The sequence below is a fragment of the Ochlerotatus camptorhynchus genome, unplaced genomic scaffold (genome assembly GCF_037179485.1).
Source record: "Ochlerotatus camptorhynchus isolate MF236.1 unplaced genomic scaffold, CSIRO-AGI_Acam_v1.1 ptg000176l, whole genome shotgun sequence".
Classification (NCBI taxonomy): Eukaryota; Metazoa; Arthropoda; class Insecta; order Diptera; family Culicidae; genus Ochlerotatus; species Ochlerotatus camptorhynchus.
In genome coordinates this window covers 4,755,232-4,774,653 of record NW_027040666.1, presented here as the reverse complement: position 1 = coordinate 4,774,653, position 19,422 = coordinate 4,755,232, and the positions used below count along the sequence as shown (strand labels likewise).

The following is a 19,422-nucleotide window of genomic DNA, read 5'->3' as shown; positions in this document are numbered from 1 at the left end:
GCTCATGCACAGAAAAAAATTCTGAATTTTAACTATCGCGTAAAATCTCCCCTCGTTGAATTTTGAACTATAGTTGGCATAAGCAACAAACGTTTACAAACTTGCATTCAATATTGCTAGATTATGCGATATTGCGCTTAAATTTACAAGAAATACCAGCTGTACAATGTAGCGCCATCTAACTAAGTTCGTGGCTGCTTGTCTCCAGTTTTCTTCCTAGTTCTTGCTCCACTTGGTCTAACCACCTAGCTTGCTAGGCTCCTCTGTGTCTTGTACCGACCGGATTCAAGGCAAACACATTTTTTTTGCGGGACTGTTGACCAGCATTCTTACAACGTGTCCCACCCATTGTACCCTTCCAGCTTTAGCAACTTTATAGATACTGGGTTCGCCATAGAGTTGCGCCAGCTCTTGGTTCATCACTTGGCCAGCGGATTATACATGGTACACTTAGTACGAAAGCGAAGGTTACCAAGGGGTCAATAAAATATAGCCAATCTTCATTATCATCCAATTAGCGCTCAGAAATAATTCACGCATTTATGCTACATTATGAACATCTGAATAGTTTCTCTATAAATTCAAATTTATTCGACTACAATTAATGTGTCAAGCGTATTCTTGCTTAGCAGCCATAAATCACGTTTTCACTTCTTGAACAGGCGACCACGTTTTCTGAACAATTGGAAAGCGATACTCACACCTTTCCTCATTGTATCTATTTATTGACTTTCACTACCCACATCCTACTTTTTGTTTTGGACACAATTTTCCGTTCACCCTCTACGCCTTCAGTCAGGGGTGGTAGTCATCATTTAAACAAATACCAATGATCCAATGAATTAGAAATGAATAGCAATTCTCAGGAAACAAAGAGTCAATGAAAAATCAGTTAGGCAATTTGAATTTAACTTTTGATGACAAACGAGTGGTGTTTTGGTGTAGGTAGTTTATCCTAAAAACGCGATGCTCTTTTCAATGTTCTGCAACATAATTAATTTGAAATTACTTTTAATAACCAATGGTAAACGTTCCCCCAAATATTTGAAGGCATAGCATTCGTTATGAGAAATACTTTACCCTGACTAGACCACACCGAATGCTACGGTTTGGAAAGTTTCTCATCTTTGTGTAGCGTGGAACATTGCGTTATACCTTTTATCAGAGGAAACATTATGATGCTGCTGACGTTCTAAAACGCAATTCTATAAAATCATGCTACGTTCACGCTAGAAAAAGTTTGATCCTTTTTTATTTATTAACCGGAACCCAGCAGGAGATTTTTTACATTGCTTGAATTGTTCCCATATGAAAGATGCTGACGTTCACATCCTGTCCTTATGACGAACTGGATGACAAAAGTTAGCTGACTCACTCTAAATAAATGTGTAGAACTTCTTTAGATTTTCACTACGAACATGTTATCACCAAAATAAAAAAGTTGTATATTATTTTTTAAGACAGGTTCATATTTTTATTACTATTTTACATCGTAGTTAATGGCTGTAATTGAATTGAGCATTCAAGAGAAGGATTTTAGCTTATGAAGTGATATTCCTTCTCTCAACCATTCGAAACTTTAGGCTCTGTGGATCTCATTTCCCAGTATGTTTTAATTTGGTTGGTTCCAGTCCTGATGATTCAGGAACCACCGGATAAAATCACCATCTTCCGTTACAATTGAACGGTACAGAGATTTCAATGAGGATTATTCGCTTCATCCTTTGGTCACGCACCATAATGTCAGAAGGATTGGCATGGATGTGGATATCTCCAAATGAGTTTTCAAAAGGTTTCATGACAATTAATCGTGACCGTGAAGAAAAAAAATAAAAAAATACGTCACACATCAGGATTAATAAGAATCATCATTATGGGAAAACCAACATAACATATCAGGCATAAATCAATTTTTTTGACCAAAGTTAGAAAAGATCACGATTTGGAAAAATCAAAATTTGCTCATCACTTTAAAAATTCTCGTAATGCTAAATGAAATGTTCACGTGCTGTTAATTTTCTACTGCCCATTATATCAACATGTTTCAGTTTTGTAAATGTAAAATCATACGAATATGTTGTCTCAGATTTGATTTAGTTTCATTAAAATAAAATGTATAGACAAGAATGGATGCCTTTATCAAGAAATTTAATCATCACTTGTTATATTGAATATAAAAAAGCATGTTTACTGACATGACGTTTTCATACAAAGAATGTTAAAACTGCATTGTGGCATTGTGTTTCTTTGATTATGTCTTAATCCTAACCGACAGATTATTGTACCCAGATAAATCCCATGGTTTCCCACATTTCATGCTTCATCGAGAATGAAATAAACAGTCTATAGTACAGGGGGTATGCTAAACACAGCGTATCCAATCATCTGATTTCGATGCTATACCGACCGAGATGCTAAAGCTAATAACTGACAACCAGGTGGCGAAACAGGTCCTATGTGGCACGCTTAAATACTCAGTTATTAATATTTTATTGATTTTACATCATTTCCATATGCCTGATGCTGATGTTATCACTCTCACTCGGTTCGGTGTAGTACACACCAGGATTTGTTTGTGTGCCACACGTCGAAGGCATGACTCTGACACTGTTTTATCAGGAAATGAGCCCACATCGATATAGTGCTATCGATGTACGATACAACATGATACCTGTTGATTTTGCATCAATGGCGGAATGCTAACCGAGTTAAGACGAAGATTACACGTGGACATAATTTCCTTGTAGAAATGTCGCAAGGATAAAAAAAAATACGGGTATCATCACGCGATGGTGTTTCAAAGTTTACAGATTCGAAGCACCCTACGTGATAGGATGCAACCGTGGGTATTTATAATACGAATGAATTATTGAGCATAAAAAATAATCCTAGTCCCAAGTGAGCATGCAGCTATCTGGTTTATGATTCATTCGTGCCTTTGTTTCGATCCACTTGATATCCTTAAACAGGTGTTTAGCGTGGAGAACTTCTCCATGTCATGCATTGTCCAACAGTTGAAGAAATATGAAAAATTCAAAAGTGAAATATTTTGACACCTGTCATCACTGCAAACGACAAATGAAGTCCATTTTTTGCAGCTTTTTTCAATCCTTCTGTCAATTATTAAAGTATAATTAGTCTGACCCTTATCCTTTCTTTCATCTCACTCATTGCAGAATATGTGCCGGATAAACTTCACGACGTTAAGTTTACTTCTTGTTTTGGGGACAGGCAGCCTCATGTCAGAATCGACACAAAATGCTGATGGTAAGTTCATTTAAAAAAAAAACTGTATTAATCCACCTACGGTGAGATTTTACCCTTCTCACTTATTTCAATTCTGAAAAAAATGCAACATTCAGAGAAGGGTAGTAAGATACTGGATCACATCAATCATGCAGTTTAAAATTACGTTTTCTACCACTCAAATTTTGCATCGAGATAATATTTGTAAAAAATCTTCTAGAACCTCTAGGAAATAGGTTCGCATTGTCAGTCAAAATTGGATTCCTTAGCAACAACATTAAGGAATAACACCGATAATTACCGTACATCAGAACCCTAGTCTTAACCACTTCAAACTAGGGAACAACGAATAGAAGATTTGGAATCACATAGATGAAGACTAATTAACTCATTTTTTCCTTGTTTAATGATCATCCTCTGTGGACAAAGCCGAGTCTTGTCACTATCAACAAGGACTAAAATGTGTTCCTTTGATTACTGAAAAATCCTGTTCCCCTAGTTTGAAGTAGTCAAGACTAGGAATCGGTGGTGGATCTTACATCCCCGTAACGTACCACGAAAAGTTGGTCTACCCCCGTTATGGGGCTATGGTCTTGCTTATGCTAAGCTATAAAAACCAGGAATTTATCACTACACTTTCTTGAAATTGCTGGTAGAAGGTCACCTTAAAACTGCTGCACAATATGATTAATTTCTGAATGATAAGTGGTCATGTGTTTGAAATTTCATGCGATACGTTCTGTCTTATGGCAGAGTTTGGACAGGGAGCACTCGGAACATGCCCAGTGCAAATGATCGTGTATTTTAATGATGATGTGATTTGATTAGACTTTATTTTACTTCAGATTGTGGGTTGTTAATTGTCATGGTAGGCACGTTTCATGCCAATTACAGTCTTAAGGCACCTATTCAGTGGAAAATATTCTGTCTATATCTCCGGAACCCGATAATCAATAGCGTTCTATGTTTCCTTACGTTTTCTGATTGTTGCGTCCAATTTGGATTAGTAGTTGCCGACAAACACGTTTCTCAACATGTTGTGACACTCACACACACATACAGACATTTTACGTTCTCGTTGAACTGTATCAAATGGTATGACAGTTGGCCCCCAGACCTCGGATTAAAATTCGGTTTTAAAACGAGATATAAACCCTCAGGATAGACAATGCTAAACTTTATCCCGCTATATAATAAGCATTTGAAAACTATGGTAATGATAAAAAAAATTATGATTCCAGATCACAGCATGGTTTAGTTTTTCGAATAATTAATATCAAAAATCCAACAATTCATTCAGACGAAAGACAAAATAAATAAATAGAGTACTTGAATAGTTACCAATGTTTGGAAAATGATTCTCAACCCTCATTCATTGAGCCTCCCTGAGAGAATAAACTCACGTGCGAATGTGGCAAACAAAACTCACACTTGAGATTCTTATGCATTTTCACGGACTGACAATCAAATCATTCCAGCTTAAAACTCATAAAATCCGTACAAGCGTCACAAATCCCTGCTCTCCACTGCTCATTGGATCTGTATTGAAGTCACCAACAACTCTACCAAATTTGATAGAATCTGGTTACGATCTGAATTTACGGGAGAGCTTTAAAGTTTATATGTGAAAATGTATGGGAAACGGAACAAATCTATTCTCAGTTGCTTGTCAACAATTTAAAAATTTCTCAAATTTTACCAAACTTGCAGCGAAGATTTAAAAAAAACGATGAAGAACAACTTTGGCCAAGACTGCATAGACCTATTGATTCGAATTCTGTTCAAAAAGATATTAAATATTTTCTTTTGGCCTACTCCTCCACGCATACGTACAGGCGTGTATAAGGTATATAGGAATGCGCTGAGGATTCGGCTTAAAGTAAAAAGTGAATAACTTTTTTACAGAAGTCAAATCGATTTGACAAAGTTGTTCTGCATAGTTTTCTTAATTCAAGTCTCTGGGAAAAATCGTTTCAGTTTTGCATTTACTACTCACTCACACGCATACAACATCAGAAACGAGCAGTAAGGATCTTGTGCGAGCCGGACTGATTTCGTTCGTATCCTCAAAACAGACAGCTGCGAATATAACATGAATTATTTGAGTATAGTAGTGTGGATGATTTCTCACTTATTATTTTGTACATGCTGAGCCTTTTACGAATGCATTCTGCTGATTTAGGTGAGTGCGAATTTTTCAGAAAGAATCACTCTTTATTTTCTAGCTTTAAACACAAATTGACACATTTCAATTGGTATTAACACGGAGAAAAGTATTATACTGTAAACTGTAACGCATCATGCAAATAATGTAAAACTGCTGTGTCAATCCAACTGATTTGAATCACTGAGCCAAAAAAAATATATCACTCGGCTATTTAAATCGTTAGCGTTCGGTTTTTACACATTCAATCGGGTTCTCTCTCGGTAGAGAAAATTGTTCGGCTGCAACTCAGTGTGGCAGTGTTGGCAATTGGTATTGTTGGCTGTGTTGGCAACGTGATTTGTTCTGATTACAAAAGCTGCCAGCACTTGCCACGGAGCCAAATGTTCCGTGACTTGAATTTCGAATAACATTTTAGTTAATATGAAGTGCATTGCCAAGTTTCACCCCAACAGTGGTCGAGGAAGTGCAACGAAGTGTAACAATGTGAGTTTCTTTCCGGTTTCCGAAAAACGCTGGAGTATTGCGAACTACCGTCAGATTTTTCCCTAGTGGATTCTATGCGTTTGCGCAGTTTTTTTTAACATTTATAATAAAAAACTTATAACATCCAGTACCACTTTGTGCACACGCAATTGTATTTTTTCTAAAGAATCGAGAAATATTGTTGGAAAAAATATTGCGAAGACACCTAAGCGATTGGACGGAATCGTGCACATTTATCACACTTGTGCATGTTTGGGGCTGTCCAGTTTTAGTTTCAATCAGTAATATTAACCAAACTTAAAAATCTTTAAAAGTTATCAATTCACAATTTATAATAGAATTGTTGGCCGCTTCCGCGAATCTATATACATAGGATTACTACTGTATCCTTCATTCCTTCTACTGCTGTCAGTTCCGAGTCTAACAACACTGTTACTTGGTTAGAAGAATTTACACTCGTTTGGCAATCTTTTTGTAGCTGAACATGGCTATTTTGCTCATGCATGCTATCAAAATAGAGCGGTTTTTGTATTTTTAAAGTTCTCCCGCAAATCTAGATTATATCCAAATTCAATCAAATTAGGTACAGTTTTTGGGGACCTCCTTGATTTGTTTTTCGTGCTGAGCACCAATGCTACCGACGCCAGGCCCTACTTATCGACCCATCACAATTCATGAACCGGGGACCAACGGCTTTACTTCCCATCCGAAGGAAGGCGTGATCAGAGATGTTATGCCTCAGAACATCCCGGCGGCGTCGACTGGTATTGAAACCAGGCCTGCTGGGGTGAGAGGTAATCACGCTTACCACTACACCACCGGCACCGTTAGTTATTGGGGACCTCCAAAAATATTTAAAATGCAGTAGGAAGCAAAAGGGTTGTAAAGTTGACCTACCCTAATACCCATGCATGTTGTGTTAGTTTTTCATCCACTGATGCAATGAATAACACCAAAATATAAAACAATGAATTTTTGTACCTGAAAACTCATCGGTCTTCTTCTTCTTATTCGCATTTCAAGCTTATTGCTTAGCGCATATTAGCTTATTGCGTGCTCTCAACTTAGTGTTCTAAATTCACTTCCACAGTTATTAATTGAGAGCTTTCGATGCCAATACCAATGCATGAATTTGTATATTGTGTGGCAAAGCACAATGATACGCTATGCCCAGGGAAGTCGAGAAAATTTCCAACCCGAAAGATTCCCTCGACCGGACCGGGAATCGAACCCGCCGCCTCCGGCTTGGTAATATCGTGCCTTTACTGACTAGGCTAATTTGAATTTTGCAAGGCAAATTAACTGACGCACGAGATTTGACTTCACTTGTCATTGGTAACATACTACGTCGCTTTACTAATATGTTTTGTCCTCGTAGGCTATTCACGTAAATTAGAGGAAGAAAGTTATTCGAACATGATATGAAGAAAATTGAAAACCACAGATTCAATCAAGATTTCAAATACTTATTTTGCATAAACAAATGATTTTTGAAATTATGCAATCATGAGATGTTATGATCATTTTTTTTTTTCAAAGTAGGTTGCAAAAAATGTGTTTGACACATATAACCTATAAATTGTTCTTCCTGACAGTCGCAATCAGCGATTTCATCATTTTTTACTCACTAATTACTAAACTTACATGTGTCAAACACATGCACGGCAAACTCTTCTTGTAGCTCAAAAAATTTACCATTAGACATTTTATTATTTCATAATTTTGGGAAACATTAAGGTGTAAAAAGTATTTCTTCCCGATTCCTTCTTTTTATTATAGTCACTTTAACACTCTTGGGTCATTCGTGACTTGTCCGGGGGTGAGATTTGAACTCGTGACTTTCGCGTGAGAGGTATGGATGCTAACAATTTTTTCAAATTGTTGAAACTATAATGTCAAATATGGAACCAGAAGTAAAACTGCATATTTATGGCGACTTCAATCAACGAAACGCAGACTTTATTACAGACATTGAAAATGAATCATTTTTACTCCCGGTCGTAGGTGAAGACGAAGCATTACAATTATTATTCGAAAAAATATCTTATTTTGGTCTTAATCAAATAAACCATGTAAAAAATCAACAAAACTCATATTTAGACCTTTTATTTACAAATTGTACTGAAGACTTCTGTGTGGATACATCATTAGCACCTTTATGGAAAAATGAAGTGTTTCACACAGCAATTGAATACTCAATCTTCGTACAAAATTCTTCCTCCTCCAGCGACTGGGAATACGAGGAAGTGCCGGAATACCATAAAGCAAATTACGAAGAAGCCAAACGTAGACTATGTACAATAAATTGGCAAAACTTAATAAGTATTGAAGGAAATGTCGATACTGAAGTAGAAAAATTTCACTTAATTCTACAAAACCTAATCTTAGAAACTGTACCATCAAAAAAAAGAAGACGAACACAAAACAATAAACTACCCGCATGGTTCAATCCAAAACTGAAAAATTTGAAGAATAAAAAACAGAAAGCTCATAAACTATACAAAAAAGAAAAAACTGAAACCAATTTGCGAAACTATCACAACTTATGCAACCAATTAAATACAGCCACCAACTCTGCATATGAGGACTATAACCGCAAAGTCGAAAATGAAGTCAAATCATGTCCTAAGAACTTTTTTAATTATGTAAACACGAAATTAAAAAGCAGCAATTTTCCTTCGCGAATGAATTTGGATGCAAATGTAGGCGAGAATTCTTCTGAAATTTGCAGTCTCTTTGCAAATTTCTTCCAAGAAGTATACACCACATTTTCCGAAGAAGATCGTGACCGCGATTTCTTTGCATTCATTCCTGAAATTTCTAAAAACATCTCTGTCAACCAACTTTCTCAACATGAAGTCCTCAATGCACTAAAAAACTTAAACGCGTCGAAAGGGTCTGGACCTGACGGCATCGCACCCATATTTTTGAAAAACCTTTCTGAAGAACTCGCATTTCCTCTAGAGCGTCTTTTCAACATGTCTCTGAAAAATGGAAAATTCCCTGAAATTTGGAAATCATCTTATTTGGTACCTATTTTCAAATCAGGTGCAAAATCAGACATTCGAAATTATCGTGGAATTGCTATTATTTCTTGCATTCCAAAACTTTTTGAATCAATCGTAAACGGCAATATTTTTCAGCAGGTGAAAAATCTAATTACAAGTAAACAGCACGGCTTTTTTAAAGGTCGCTCAACTACCTCTAATCTTCTAGAATATGTATCTTTCATTATTAAAGCGTTGGACAGTGGCAAGCACGTTGAAGCGCTATACACCGACTTCAGTAAAGCATTTGACCGCATCGACATACCATTATTAATCCTCAAATTGCAGAAAATAGGAATGGAGCCTGGACTTTTGAATTGGCTTCAATCCTACCTAACACATCGTAAACAAATAGTTCGCTTTCAAAATAAACTTTCAGAACCAATTTCAGTCACCTCTGGGGTACCCCAGGGTTCTCATTTAGGCCCACTTCTTTTTATTTTGTACATAAACGACATTTCCTCCATACTTAAAAAAATAAAATTGCTTGTATATGCAGACGACATGAAGCTCTTTATGGAAATAAGTAATTCTAGCGATGCAGAAGAATTCCAGAATGAAATCAATATATTCCACACCTGGTGTAGTAAAAGTCTACTTAAACTGAACGTAAAAAAATGTACTGCAATAGCATTTAGCAGAAAAATTGAAACACCGCATATTGAAATATCATTAGGCAACCAAATAGTAGAAAAAAGCAAAATTGTAAGAGATCTAGGTGTAATCCTAGACTCCAAACTAACTTTTATAGAACATTATAATACTATCATTAGTAAAGCAAACAGAATGCTAGGCTTCATCAAAAGGTTCAGTCATAATTTCGAAGACCCATACACTATTAAGCTATTATATACCACATATGTAAGGCCAATTCTGGAATACTGCCACCTAGTATGGAATCCATACATTTCCATACACGAAGAACGCATAGAATCTGTCCAAAAACAATTCCTTTTATATGCTTTACGTAAATTGAATTGGACTGCATTTCCATTACCATCTTATGAAGCGCGCTGCATGCTCATCAATATACAAACACTTAAGGAGCGCCGCCAATTTGCAATGCTTTTCTTCATCAACGACATTATTTCAATGCGCATAGATTCGGCAGAAATTCTCGCACAATTAAATTTTTACACACCTTGTCGATATCTTAGAACACGGAATTTATTTTCAGAAACATCGTACAGAACAAACTATGCAAAAAATAGCCCAATCAATCGAATGATGCGCCTATATAATTTGCATTGCGGAACTATTGACATCACTATGTCCAAGCAGCAAATACAAACTAAGCTAAAACAGAATAGAATTAATGCATAGTATGTAAGTAAACATTGTAATAATCATTGTATGTAGTCTACACTGGCTTGACGAAATGGAAATAAAGTCTAAATCATGGTCTACAGTCCCCCCTTAACCACTACGCCGAAGTCGCCCCCTTTCTCAAAATCCAGTCCTAGCTTATTATAACTTTATTATCGCAATAAACGTGAGTAGATCAATACCTTCTTTATTTAAAAGCAAAGGTCAATTTGGGTGCCTATTCCAAGCATGGGGTAAACAATAATTTACAACACTCATTTTTTGCAGTATGATGCTTCACATCATAGAGCATCTTTTGGATAGATTTCTGATTAATTTTCTTTAGAAAGGAAAACCCCGTGCTTGCAATACGGTCTGGGGGAGGAGTCTGAAGCCGTACTCCACCCTATGGTCTTTGCTGTCTTCTGGAGAAATAACGGAAGAAACAAAACAAAAACGAGGTGAAAATTGAATCACAGCTGATAGCTATCACGTGTTGCGTTTTCGCAGTTCACCCATCGACCACCTACCAAGTTCGGAAACACGTGATAACAGCTTTAATCACATCAAGTCCCCACGACGAAGTATAGCGCATTCATTGAGAAAGGGTCAGATTTCCTACAAACACAGTGATATCTGAAAGTGCAAACTGGTCTACGGTCCCCCTTGTCCCGAAAATTGATAGCATTTCATGAGTATAATAAAATTTAGGCCTTCCAGGTTACAGGATGATTGGTTTACGCTGAATGTTTCTTCTCTGTAAAAACAATCTCATCCACAATCACCTACAGCTCACGTCGAGATTGTCTCGTAAAATTGGGTTTTGTAACAGGAGAAAGTCCACCTAGATGCAGCGCCGTACTTAGAGTGTTTTATTAGGTGGTGGATTCTCAGTTTTGCGCCATTTATTTTCTGGATGTTGCGTATGAGTTGTTCAGTTTTTAAGGTATGGTGAATTTTCCCTTCAATTTGACAGATGGGACATTTTCAAATAACCGTATATTTCTGATACACAAGGAATTGATTTTGACAAACACCTAGTCGAAAATCGGCAACAGAGGGATTTTCGAAAATTTTAATTTCAGTTTAAAATTAAATTTAACTAAATGGAACACAGTCTAAGTGATACTAATATATAAATTTACATAGACTTGTAAATTTTGTCTTTAATTAATTAAATTCGAGATTGTTAAACGTGTAATTTTATATTTAAAATCCTGATTAAGTTGGTAGATGTAAATTATAGAGAAGCTAGCACCGAGTTTAATTTTCAGGTCGAAACGACTTCTGGATGTTAAGTTTTGCCCCCGTGCCCCTGAAAACGCGAAGTGGAAGGATTCCATCAATCTTGTCCTTAGGTAAAAAAAAACCTGTATATAGTTATGTAAAATCCAAATCCAAGTAATGTTTCTGCCCTCATGATTTTTTTTTTCAACCCTCGCCACCGGCACCGAATACGGTGCTGCCTAGCTGTTGCAGTCGCACTAAGAGTATCAAAAAGAGGATTGTTTTTTCTTCTTCTTATCTAGTTTATTTACCCCACTGCTCAATAGTCTCTCGTCTCGAAAGTTGAACAATGAAAGACACAAATGATAAACGATAAACCAAGCACCTGTGGGTCCATATCTTCATCCGGAGTTTAATTCCAGCGAGTATAGAAGCGTTATTAAATACTGTTTACTCACGTCCTGTTCAGCGTGGAAATGGCTCACTCCGAAATATTTTGTGTAATGTGCGTGTACAGAATACCTATTTAGCAAAATAAAAACGAATGAACAAAAAGTAATTTTCAACTTTTCATTTTCTCCACCTCTTTCAAACAGGTTCCATAAAGGGATTATACGAATACCTCCTGCAACGAGAGTACGCGGCTCCAGTGTCATACGCGGATCATCAGATAAAACGAAAGGCCGTCCGCTCACCATCATTGCGGTTACGATTTGGACGGCGTAGTGATCCTTCAATGCCGGTGGAACCAGAGGTGAGAATATGCGTACATACAAAAGACAAAAAAAAAATTGAGACAATCTTTCCAACTTTTTCCTAGTGATTCGAATCTTTCGCATTGACATTCCTCTGTCAGATATTATTACAGAAGTCCTAATCTAAAGAAGGATTTGTTTAAGCGATTCTTAATATACGGTTAGCGACCTACCAGTCGCTCACGGGATTTCCTTAGATGGGCTGCAGGAACAAGACAATTTGGTGTTAATGGACCTTTTTGTAAATTTATAGATCATTTTGGTCATTTAAAGATTATTTTGGGGGTTGATGGCCATTTTAGCGTTTTGCAGCTATTTTAGCGGTTTTAAATTTTATATCAGCGTGTTTAGATCAATTTAACGATATTTTAATGTTATTTTATATTGGCATTGTTATGCCATTTTTATGTTTTTTAACGTCGTTTAGCTCGTTTAGGCTACTTAGTGTTTTTAATGTTATGTATTTTATGTTATACCAATCAATCATCTATGTGACTAAATTTGTGTTTTGAGACCAGTTTTGAGCGTTTAAGGCCGTTTTTGACCTGATTTGGCATTTTAGCCCCATTTTTGAACTGATTTGGCATTTAAACGGTTTGACCTGATTTGGCATTTAATTTCTCGTTTTTCACTCTGACAACCTGAATGTATGCTTATCCACTGGTAAAGATTCCTCGTCATCATCCTTTGGTAGTCAATGTTGAGGATTATCACTTTCGGGATTTTGAGAGTCCGTTTTACTTTCAATTACTTTTTGAAAGGGACGTATCTGCTTTTGTAAATAAAGATTCACTAAATTGGCACTCCCATGCAAACTAACAACACTATCTTGTTGGCGAAACATGACCCTTTGTGAGGGTGGTGTTAGTTTTGAAAAATTGACGTTTGAATCTTTGTTTACACAAAGAGATATGGCCCTTTCAAAAAGTAATCGAGAATGGTATTGAATGGTGCAGTCGCTTCCACCTCTCAGGTGATACCTTGCTTGATTTTACATTCAAGTCGAAATTCTAGTACTGCACTATGTTTGTTTTGATTCGCTATGAAAGTTTGACAGATAAAATGAGGGGCTCGTGGATTTTTCTATGTTTCGAGGGGTGCATCGATTAGCTTGGGACCGAAGATAGTACCAGAGCTGAGCCAAAAAGTTGAGCACGTTTCTTCGGGACCTTCTGGTCTTAGAGTTACCTCTATGTTACTACCATCAGCTGTTTGACGACCGTGATTGTGATCGGTTGCAACTCTGGCTGTATATAAATGAAATGAGCAAAGCGTTTACGTTGCGAACATTGTTGGTTGGGTAGATCTTAGCACAAATCAAGGCCTATACGAGCGCCTTGTATGAACATTTACACTCATTGTGTTCTCAAAAGTTCTCAACTTCTCATCGCGGACACTTACAGGGCAGAATCTTGGAACAAATAAATGCGAACGTCCAACTCAGATTTTTTTTTTTTTTTTTGACGTTGGACTACGTCTTTGATTTCTATATGGGGGTACACTTTGTGAAAACCGAAAATGGAACATGTAACAAATTAAGAAAGATTTTGAACGTCAATAACTCAGCTGCCCCTGGTCCAATTTCAATAATTTTATCACCAATCGATCAGAAATATGGCTATGGAAAGAAACTAATGAAAACTGGTAAATGTTCAGCATTGTCCAAAAGCGTCGAATTAACTAACAAATCCACCAATTACCTACATGCATATGCTGCTTCCCCAGCACAGTCGTCAGAGAGTAGCAAGTAGACGAAACAAGTCGAAGTGGCATTCGGCTCCGATCCTCAGGCGCGTGCGAATAGGGAGGATGGAATTGCGTAATAATTTGCAAACTTATCGCCATACTCAGAACCCCACCTCCTAACGACCACACCACTGTGTCGTGGTGTTCGGTCCTCGAAATTAGTAGCAGCAGTAGCAGTGCTTTCGGCGATGAAAATTGTTTTCCAGTAACAACGAAAGGCTGCCTGCAAGCAGCGAGCTGCAGAGCCCACATAAGCAACCATCAAAGGAGGAAGAAGCTGCACCGCTAATGCTTTGGAGCGGAATCAGTAGCTCTTCGTGAGTCGCTGCGGGTCGGTCATCTATGCCATGCGTGAACTCATAGTTTACACCTGCGCTTGATTTGTGTATACTGCTAGTTTAAGCTCCCAAAAGTATAGACCGTCTATAGCACAGAGTTATAAAAAGTAATAAGGACCGAAGTATAATAAACTATTTTCAATTTAATATTTTACAGGATGACGAAATGGTTGATCAAAGGCCCATCAGAGCTCCACAGCTTCGGTTACGGTTTGGCCGGGGTGACCCATTGTGGACATCTTTCAATGAAAATGCACTACTGGAGGAGAAACGTGCTCCCTCGCAACGACTTCGGTGGGGTCGCTCAGGAGGAATGGTAAGCATGCATAGTATCTATATACCTTACTAGCAAGCTAACGATATAAATACAATGTTGCACATTCCATTCCCCTCTCCCATCTATTCATCAGTTTTCCTCCAATGATGTTATGCAACAGAAGGCAATCCGAGCGCCCCAATTACGACTTCGATTTGGCAGAAGTGACCCATCTTGGACTATGTTCAACGAGCACCAGCTGAATGAACAACAATTGGCAGATGCTACACGAAATCCTTCGAAAACGCTTCAACTCAGAGTTGACGAACCGGCATCGATGGAGTCGGCTGAGGTGAGTTGATTTAATGAAACCATAATTTATCTATTACAGTTTAATCGTCATAAAAAAGTGAAAATATGCATAGGGGAAACAGTCCTATTATTGAGGTACGTTAGAAAGTGTTAGCCTATTGTTGTGTATGGAGGTCTCTATACACAACAATTGGCTCCTAACGTTTCACTTCAATAGGACTGTTTCCCCTAATGCATGTATGAAAATATTGTCGTGCTTATGTTAAATTCTCATTTGGTTACGGTCGAAGCGCGCCGCTCATAAGCGCGATGCAACTCCACCCATAAGGATTATACACATGTGTGTAACTTTGATAGTATTTTATGGCAGCGGCTTGAGGAGCGAATCCTGGATAAAGAGCCACCGTGTGTTAAATCAATGGGCACAGTCGTACGGCCATAAACAGAAAACAGATGGTATAATCCCTTTTTGAGAAATTAACCTGCCACGCACAATGTTAGCCTTTTTATGAATTCAAAGCATATTGTTACTATACTTTTCTATGAAAAATATAAAGCAAATATTGTACTCGAAAAAATGCAACACTTTCTTTTGTGTGTAAGTTTTTATTGCATAAAAATTGATGAAATTTTGATTAAAACTAGTTTAGACTGTAATGTTTACATGTGCAAAATCTCGTCGCAATCTGTCTAGTGGTTATCAAGATGGCTTCTAAGCAAGAAGTGCTTTGACAAAAAAATATGGGAGCGGTCGTGGAAAATCCAGGCCAGTCCCACAGGTGGATCGCGAAACAGTTTGGAATCGACTATTTGACCGTGTCCCGTGTGGTAAAATCGTTCAAAGAGACTCAGACGACCCAGTGGCGAGCTGGCAGCGGAAGAAAAGCGAAGACGACCAACCCCGTGAACGGCGTAAGGATCGATCCGGTGGATCTTCGAGTGAAACCAAGCCAAGGCCGAGGGGGACGACTCTATCTACGATGCAAAAAAGATTGTGTTTTGCTGTGGCTAGCTGCGCGCACACTGAGTAGATAGAAAGAAGATTGATGACGATTCTGAAGATTTCCTGCAAAAAATTGATGAGCGATGCAAGTAGATGCGACAAATGAAAGAAGATTGTTCGAAGATTGATTCGCTAGTGTGAGATTTGTTGACCATCTAAACTTGAGATTTAGATGTGTCGCCCCCCTCGGCCAAGGCCATGAAAACTGGTTTAAAATCGAATGCCACTGCTGTTTCACAGAAGACGTGCTTCTTCTGTAAAAAGAAAGGGCACTTTCGACGTAACTGCCGATTGTTCCAGGCGAACCAGAAGCAGGACAGAAGTGATGATAGGAAGAATGAGCCCCCGAAAGCGAAACAGGTAACCAGTGCGGTGTTGTTTAGGTCGGTTTGAACCGACGGAGCAATTGGATTGTCAACAGTGGAGCTAGTAGCTAGTTTTTCTCAACGATCGGCAAGCCAAGCGCTCCTGATGTGTTCCTTGCAGATGGAGCTGCTGTGAAATCGGCTGGTTGCGGTGAAGGAAAGGTGTACGGTGTTGAAGGATCTAGTGGTACTGTAGAGATTACGCTCACGGATGTTGTCTACTTGCCATCGTTGAATTGTGGACTGCTTTCTGTGACGAAACTGACCGCATTGAGGCGGTTTTGAATGCTGAAGCTGCAGGACACCAACACAATGATTTGTGCCAACATCAGTGACACCGTAGATTCGGTCATAGGAACCCTATGGTTGTAGACAAAATTGCCAGAGAAAAACTTGCGGTTGGGTTTGAAGTGAAGGATTGTTTTATTCGTCTTACGAGTGAAGCATGTTTGGAGGGAAAACTGTCGAGCACAGCAATTTGGGAGGGAACAGGTTCCTCATGATTGACGCTAATTGACGACTACAGTCGATATTGTGTCGTGTACTTGCTGTCGAAGAAATCGGAAGCTGCAAGCAAAATTATAGAGTATGTCCGATACGTGGAAAATCTGTTCGGAAGGAAGCCATGAGTGATTCGATCTGGTGGTGGGGGGGGGATAGTATTCGAACTATAAGCTGCGGGGTTTCTTCTCACAGGAAGGGATTCATGCGCATTTTACCACAGCGTATACGCCTCAACAGAACGGCGTAGCCGAACGACACAACAGATATCTGCAGGAAATAGCGTGGACGATGCTCCTGGATGCGGGGCTGGATAAAAAGTACTGGGGCGAGGCGACGTTAACAGCTGCATACTTGCAGAATCGACTTCCTTCGCGCTCAGTGGACGTCACCCCGTACGAAAAATAGTTCGGGCGGAAACCCAACTTGGATCATCTGAGAGTGTATGCAAGGCGTGGGTGCGCATCCCCGATGTGAAGCGTAAGAAGTTCGACAGTAAGGCACAGAAGCTCATTTTTATCGGGTACTCGGAGCAGCATAAAAGCTATCGGTTCGTGGATCTGAATACGGAAAGAGTCACAGTGAGCCGTGATGTGAAGTTTATGGAGCTGCATGGTAAAGCTTTGTCTCAGGAGAAGACCTGTTGTGATCCAGTCGAATCCGAAGTTGAATTGATTCCGAATGGAAGATCGATCTTTTTCATCCCGATTTACGATTTTTTGGATCGATTATTTGTCTACGAAAAGATCGAAAAAATTCGATCTTTTCCATCTTAATAAAAATTGTATTAACATTGAAAAAACGATTTACTCTCACCCCAGACTACGTGGTAAATTTAACGAACATCGTTCCCTACAATGACGTCACTATTTGCGTTTCCGATATTAACGAATACAGCAACATTTGAAGAATCCTTTAAATTTGTCGAACCTCTTAACGGAATCCCTTTATGAAGAGCTTTGAGTGGGTTGGTTTATTTCCTTTAAATTCCGTTATAATTGCTTATCTTTTGACAGATACGCGTATTTCGTCTACTACTTGCAGACTTCATCAGTGCCAGTACCAGTGGTGTTGAGTACTTGGCACTGATGAAGTCTGCAAGTAGTAGACGAAATACGCGTATCTGTCAAAAGATAAGCAATTATAACGGAATTTAAAGGAAATAAACCAACCCACGCAAAGCTCTTCAACATTTGAAGGTTTTTCCTATCTCCCTCCTTCTTTGCTCATTACTTCTTACCGCCACGACAACATTTAATTGAGTATTATAAAGGAAAGAATTTCTTGGGGTACCAACGTAAACAAGTGGTAGTCCATTCTATATGGTATTGAGCTGAGTGGTGCGAAGACGGACCTCAAAATCGAACCACTTTCGAGCTGTCAAATCGAACCACTTTTTTATCATTGTGGTTCGTTGAAATAGATAGAAGTATTGTTATCGTCCAAAATAAAAAATAAATATTTTTCAGTAATGTTTTTGATCTTTTTAAAAACGTGATTCGAAACGACTCAAACAATTAAAAATAACAGTATTATTGCGTATTTTGGACCAAAGTAGACTCCTGCGCTGAAAAAACCCCTCCGATTTTTTTTCGCTCAGGAACGACTTCGGAGAACGTTCTAAGGAGATTTGTGATGATAGTACAAAAGTTCCTAGAAATTTCAACAGATTTTTCCCGCGACAGAAGAGGTTTCAGTGGATATTTTAGTTGCTGCCAGCGAGGTTCTACGGGGGTTCTATAGAGTTTTCATGTTCGAGTTTCACACGATTTGGAGGGAAGTCAAATCGTTGCCATTGGAGGTCCCAGGGAATTTCGACAGCACTTCCATAGATATCATCGGCCACATTAAATTTGCATCTGATTTGCAACAATTTATACAAATGAAAATTACTATGTTTGATTGCAAGTCAGGTAGAGGATGTTTCAGGGTTTTATTCGTTCTTGACTTCCCTGAAATGAAAAGTTTATTTTGCAGACAGAAGCAAAACAGGGATGAGATTAAATGAGGATCCAGCATAAACTTTCGTCAATTGTTTCACTGATAAATGGACCATCATCATATGTTCGCAGTGTAGGGATTGCATTTTTATCACGATAAGCAACTGAATTCAGATGTTTTACACAATTTTTATCAAAATGAATACTGCACAACCGGTCACTGGGTTTGATTTGAAAATTGAGATCCACCTCACAGAAACTGAGCCACTCTTTTCGTACTGCTGAATCCTTGGGAAACCTGAATAGGCTTCGCTTTTCGTCGTGTCCATCTTTATAATTGCAAAAGTGAGCAAAACACTTCATTCTGAATTTTATTCCACTCCGTAAAAACTCCAGCTATGAACAATGTCAACAAACAATCACAAAGTCACGAATCGGCTCTGCATAAAAAGCCGTTTGACACTTCTCTCTACCAACCGACGGTGATGAAACGTTTATTTCAACACTACCAACATGAAGAAAATTTCACTTCGCACCACTCAGGTTTTGAGTATTGATGGTCCGAAAGTGAGGATAACAATAACAAACAATTGGCTAAAGCGAAAGTGAGGATAGCAAACTAAGCACTTGAAAATGGGATTACGCAAGTTTGTGAGTTATCAACGTCAAGAAAGATCAATTAAAATAAAAACCATAAGATCGATCTACCAAACATCGATTCTTTGGTACCG

The 19,422-nt window shown here is 38.3% G+C and overlaps 1 protein-coding gene across 3 annotated transcripts in view; it reads left to right on the top strand.

Annotated features, from left to right (window-relative positions):
• sNPF (short neuropeptide F precursor) overlaps positions 1-19,422 on the top strand; it is a 90,682-nt gene that overhangs the window by 56,184 nt on the left and 15,076 nt on the right. For all 3 annotated transcript variants that reach the window (XM_065222569.1, XM_065222568.1, XM_065222567.1), the window contains 4 exons: positions 3,177-3,267; positions 12,072-12,229; positions 14,472-14,630; positions 14,725-14,922. In XM_065222569.1, coding sequence (XP_065078641.1) covers positions 3,180-3,267; positions 12,072-12,229; positions 14,472-14,630; positions 14,725-14,922 — 603 coding nt within the window. In that variant the 5' untranslated portion in view covers positions 3,177-3,179. The remainder of the gene's footprint in view (positions 1-3,176; positions 3,268-12,071; positions 12,230-14,471; positions 14,631-14,724; positions 14,923-19,422) is intronic.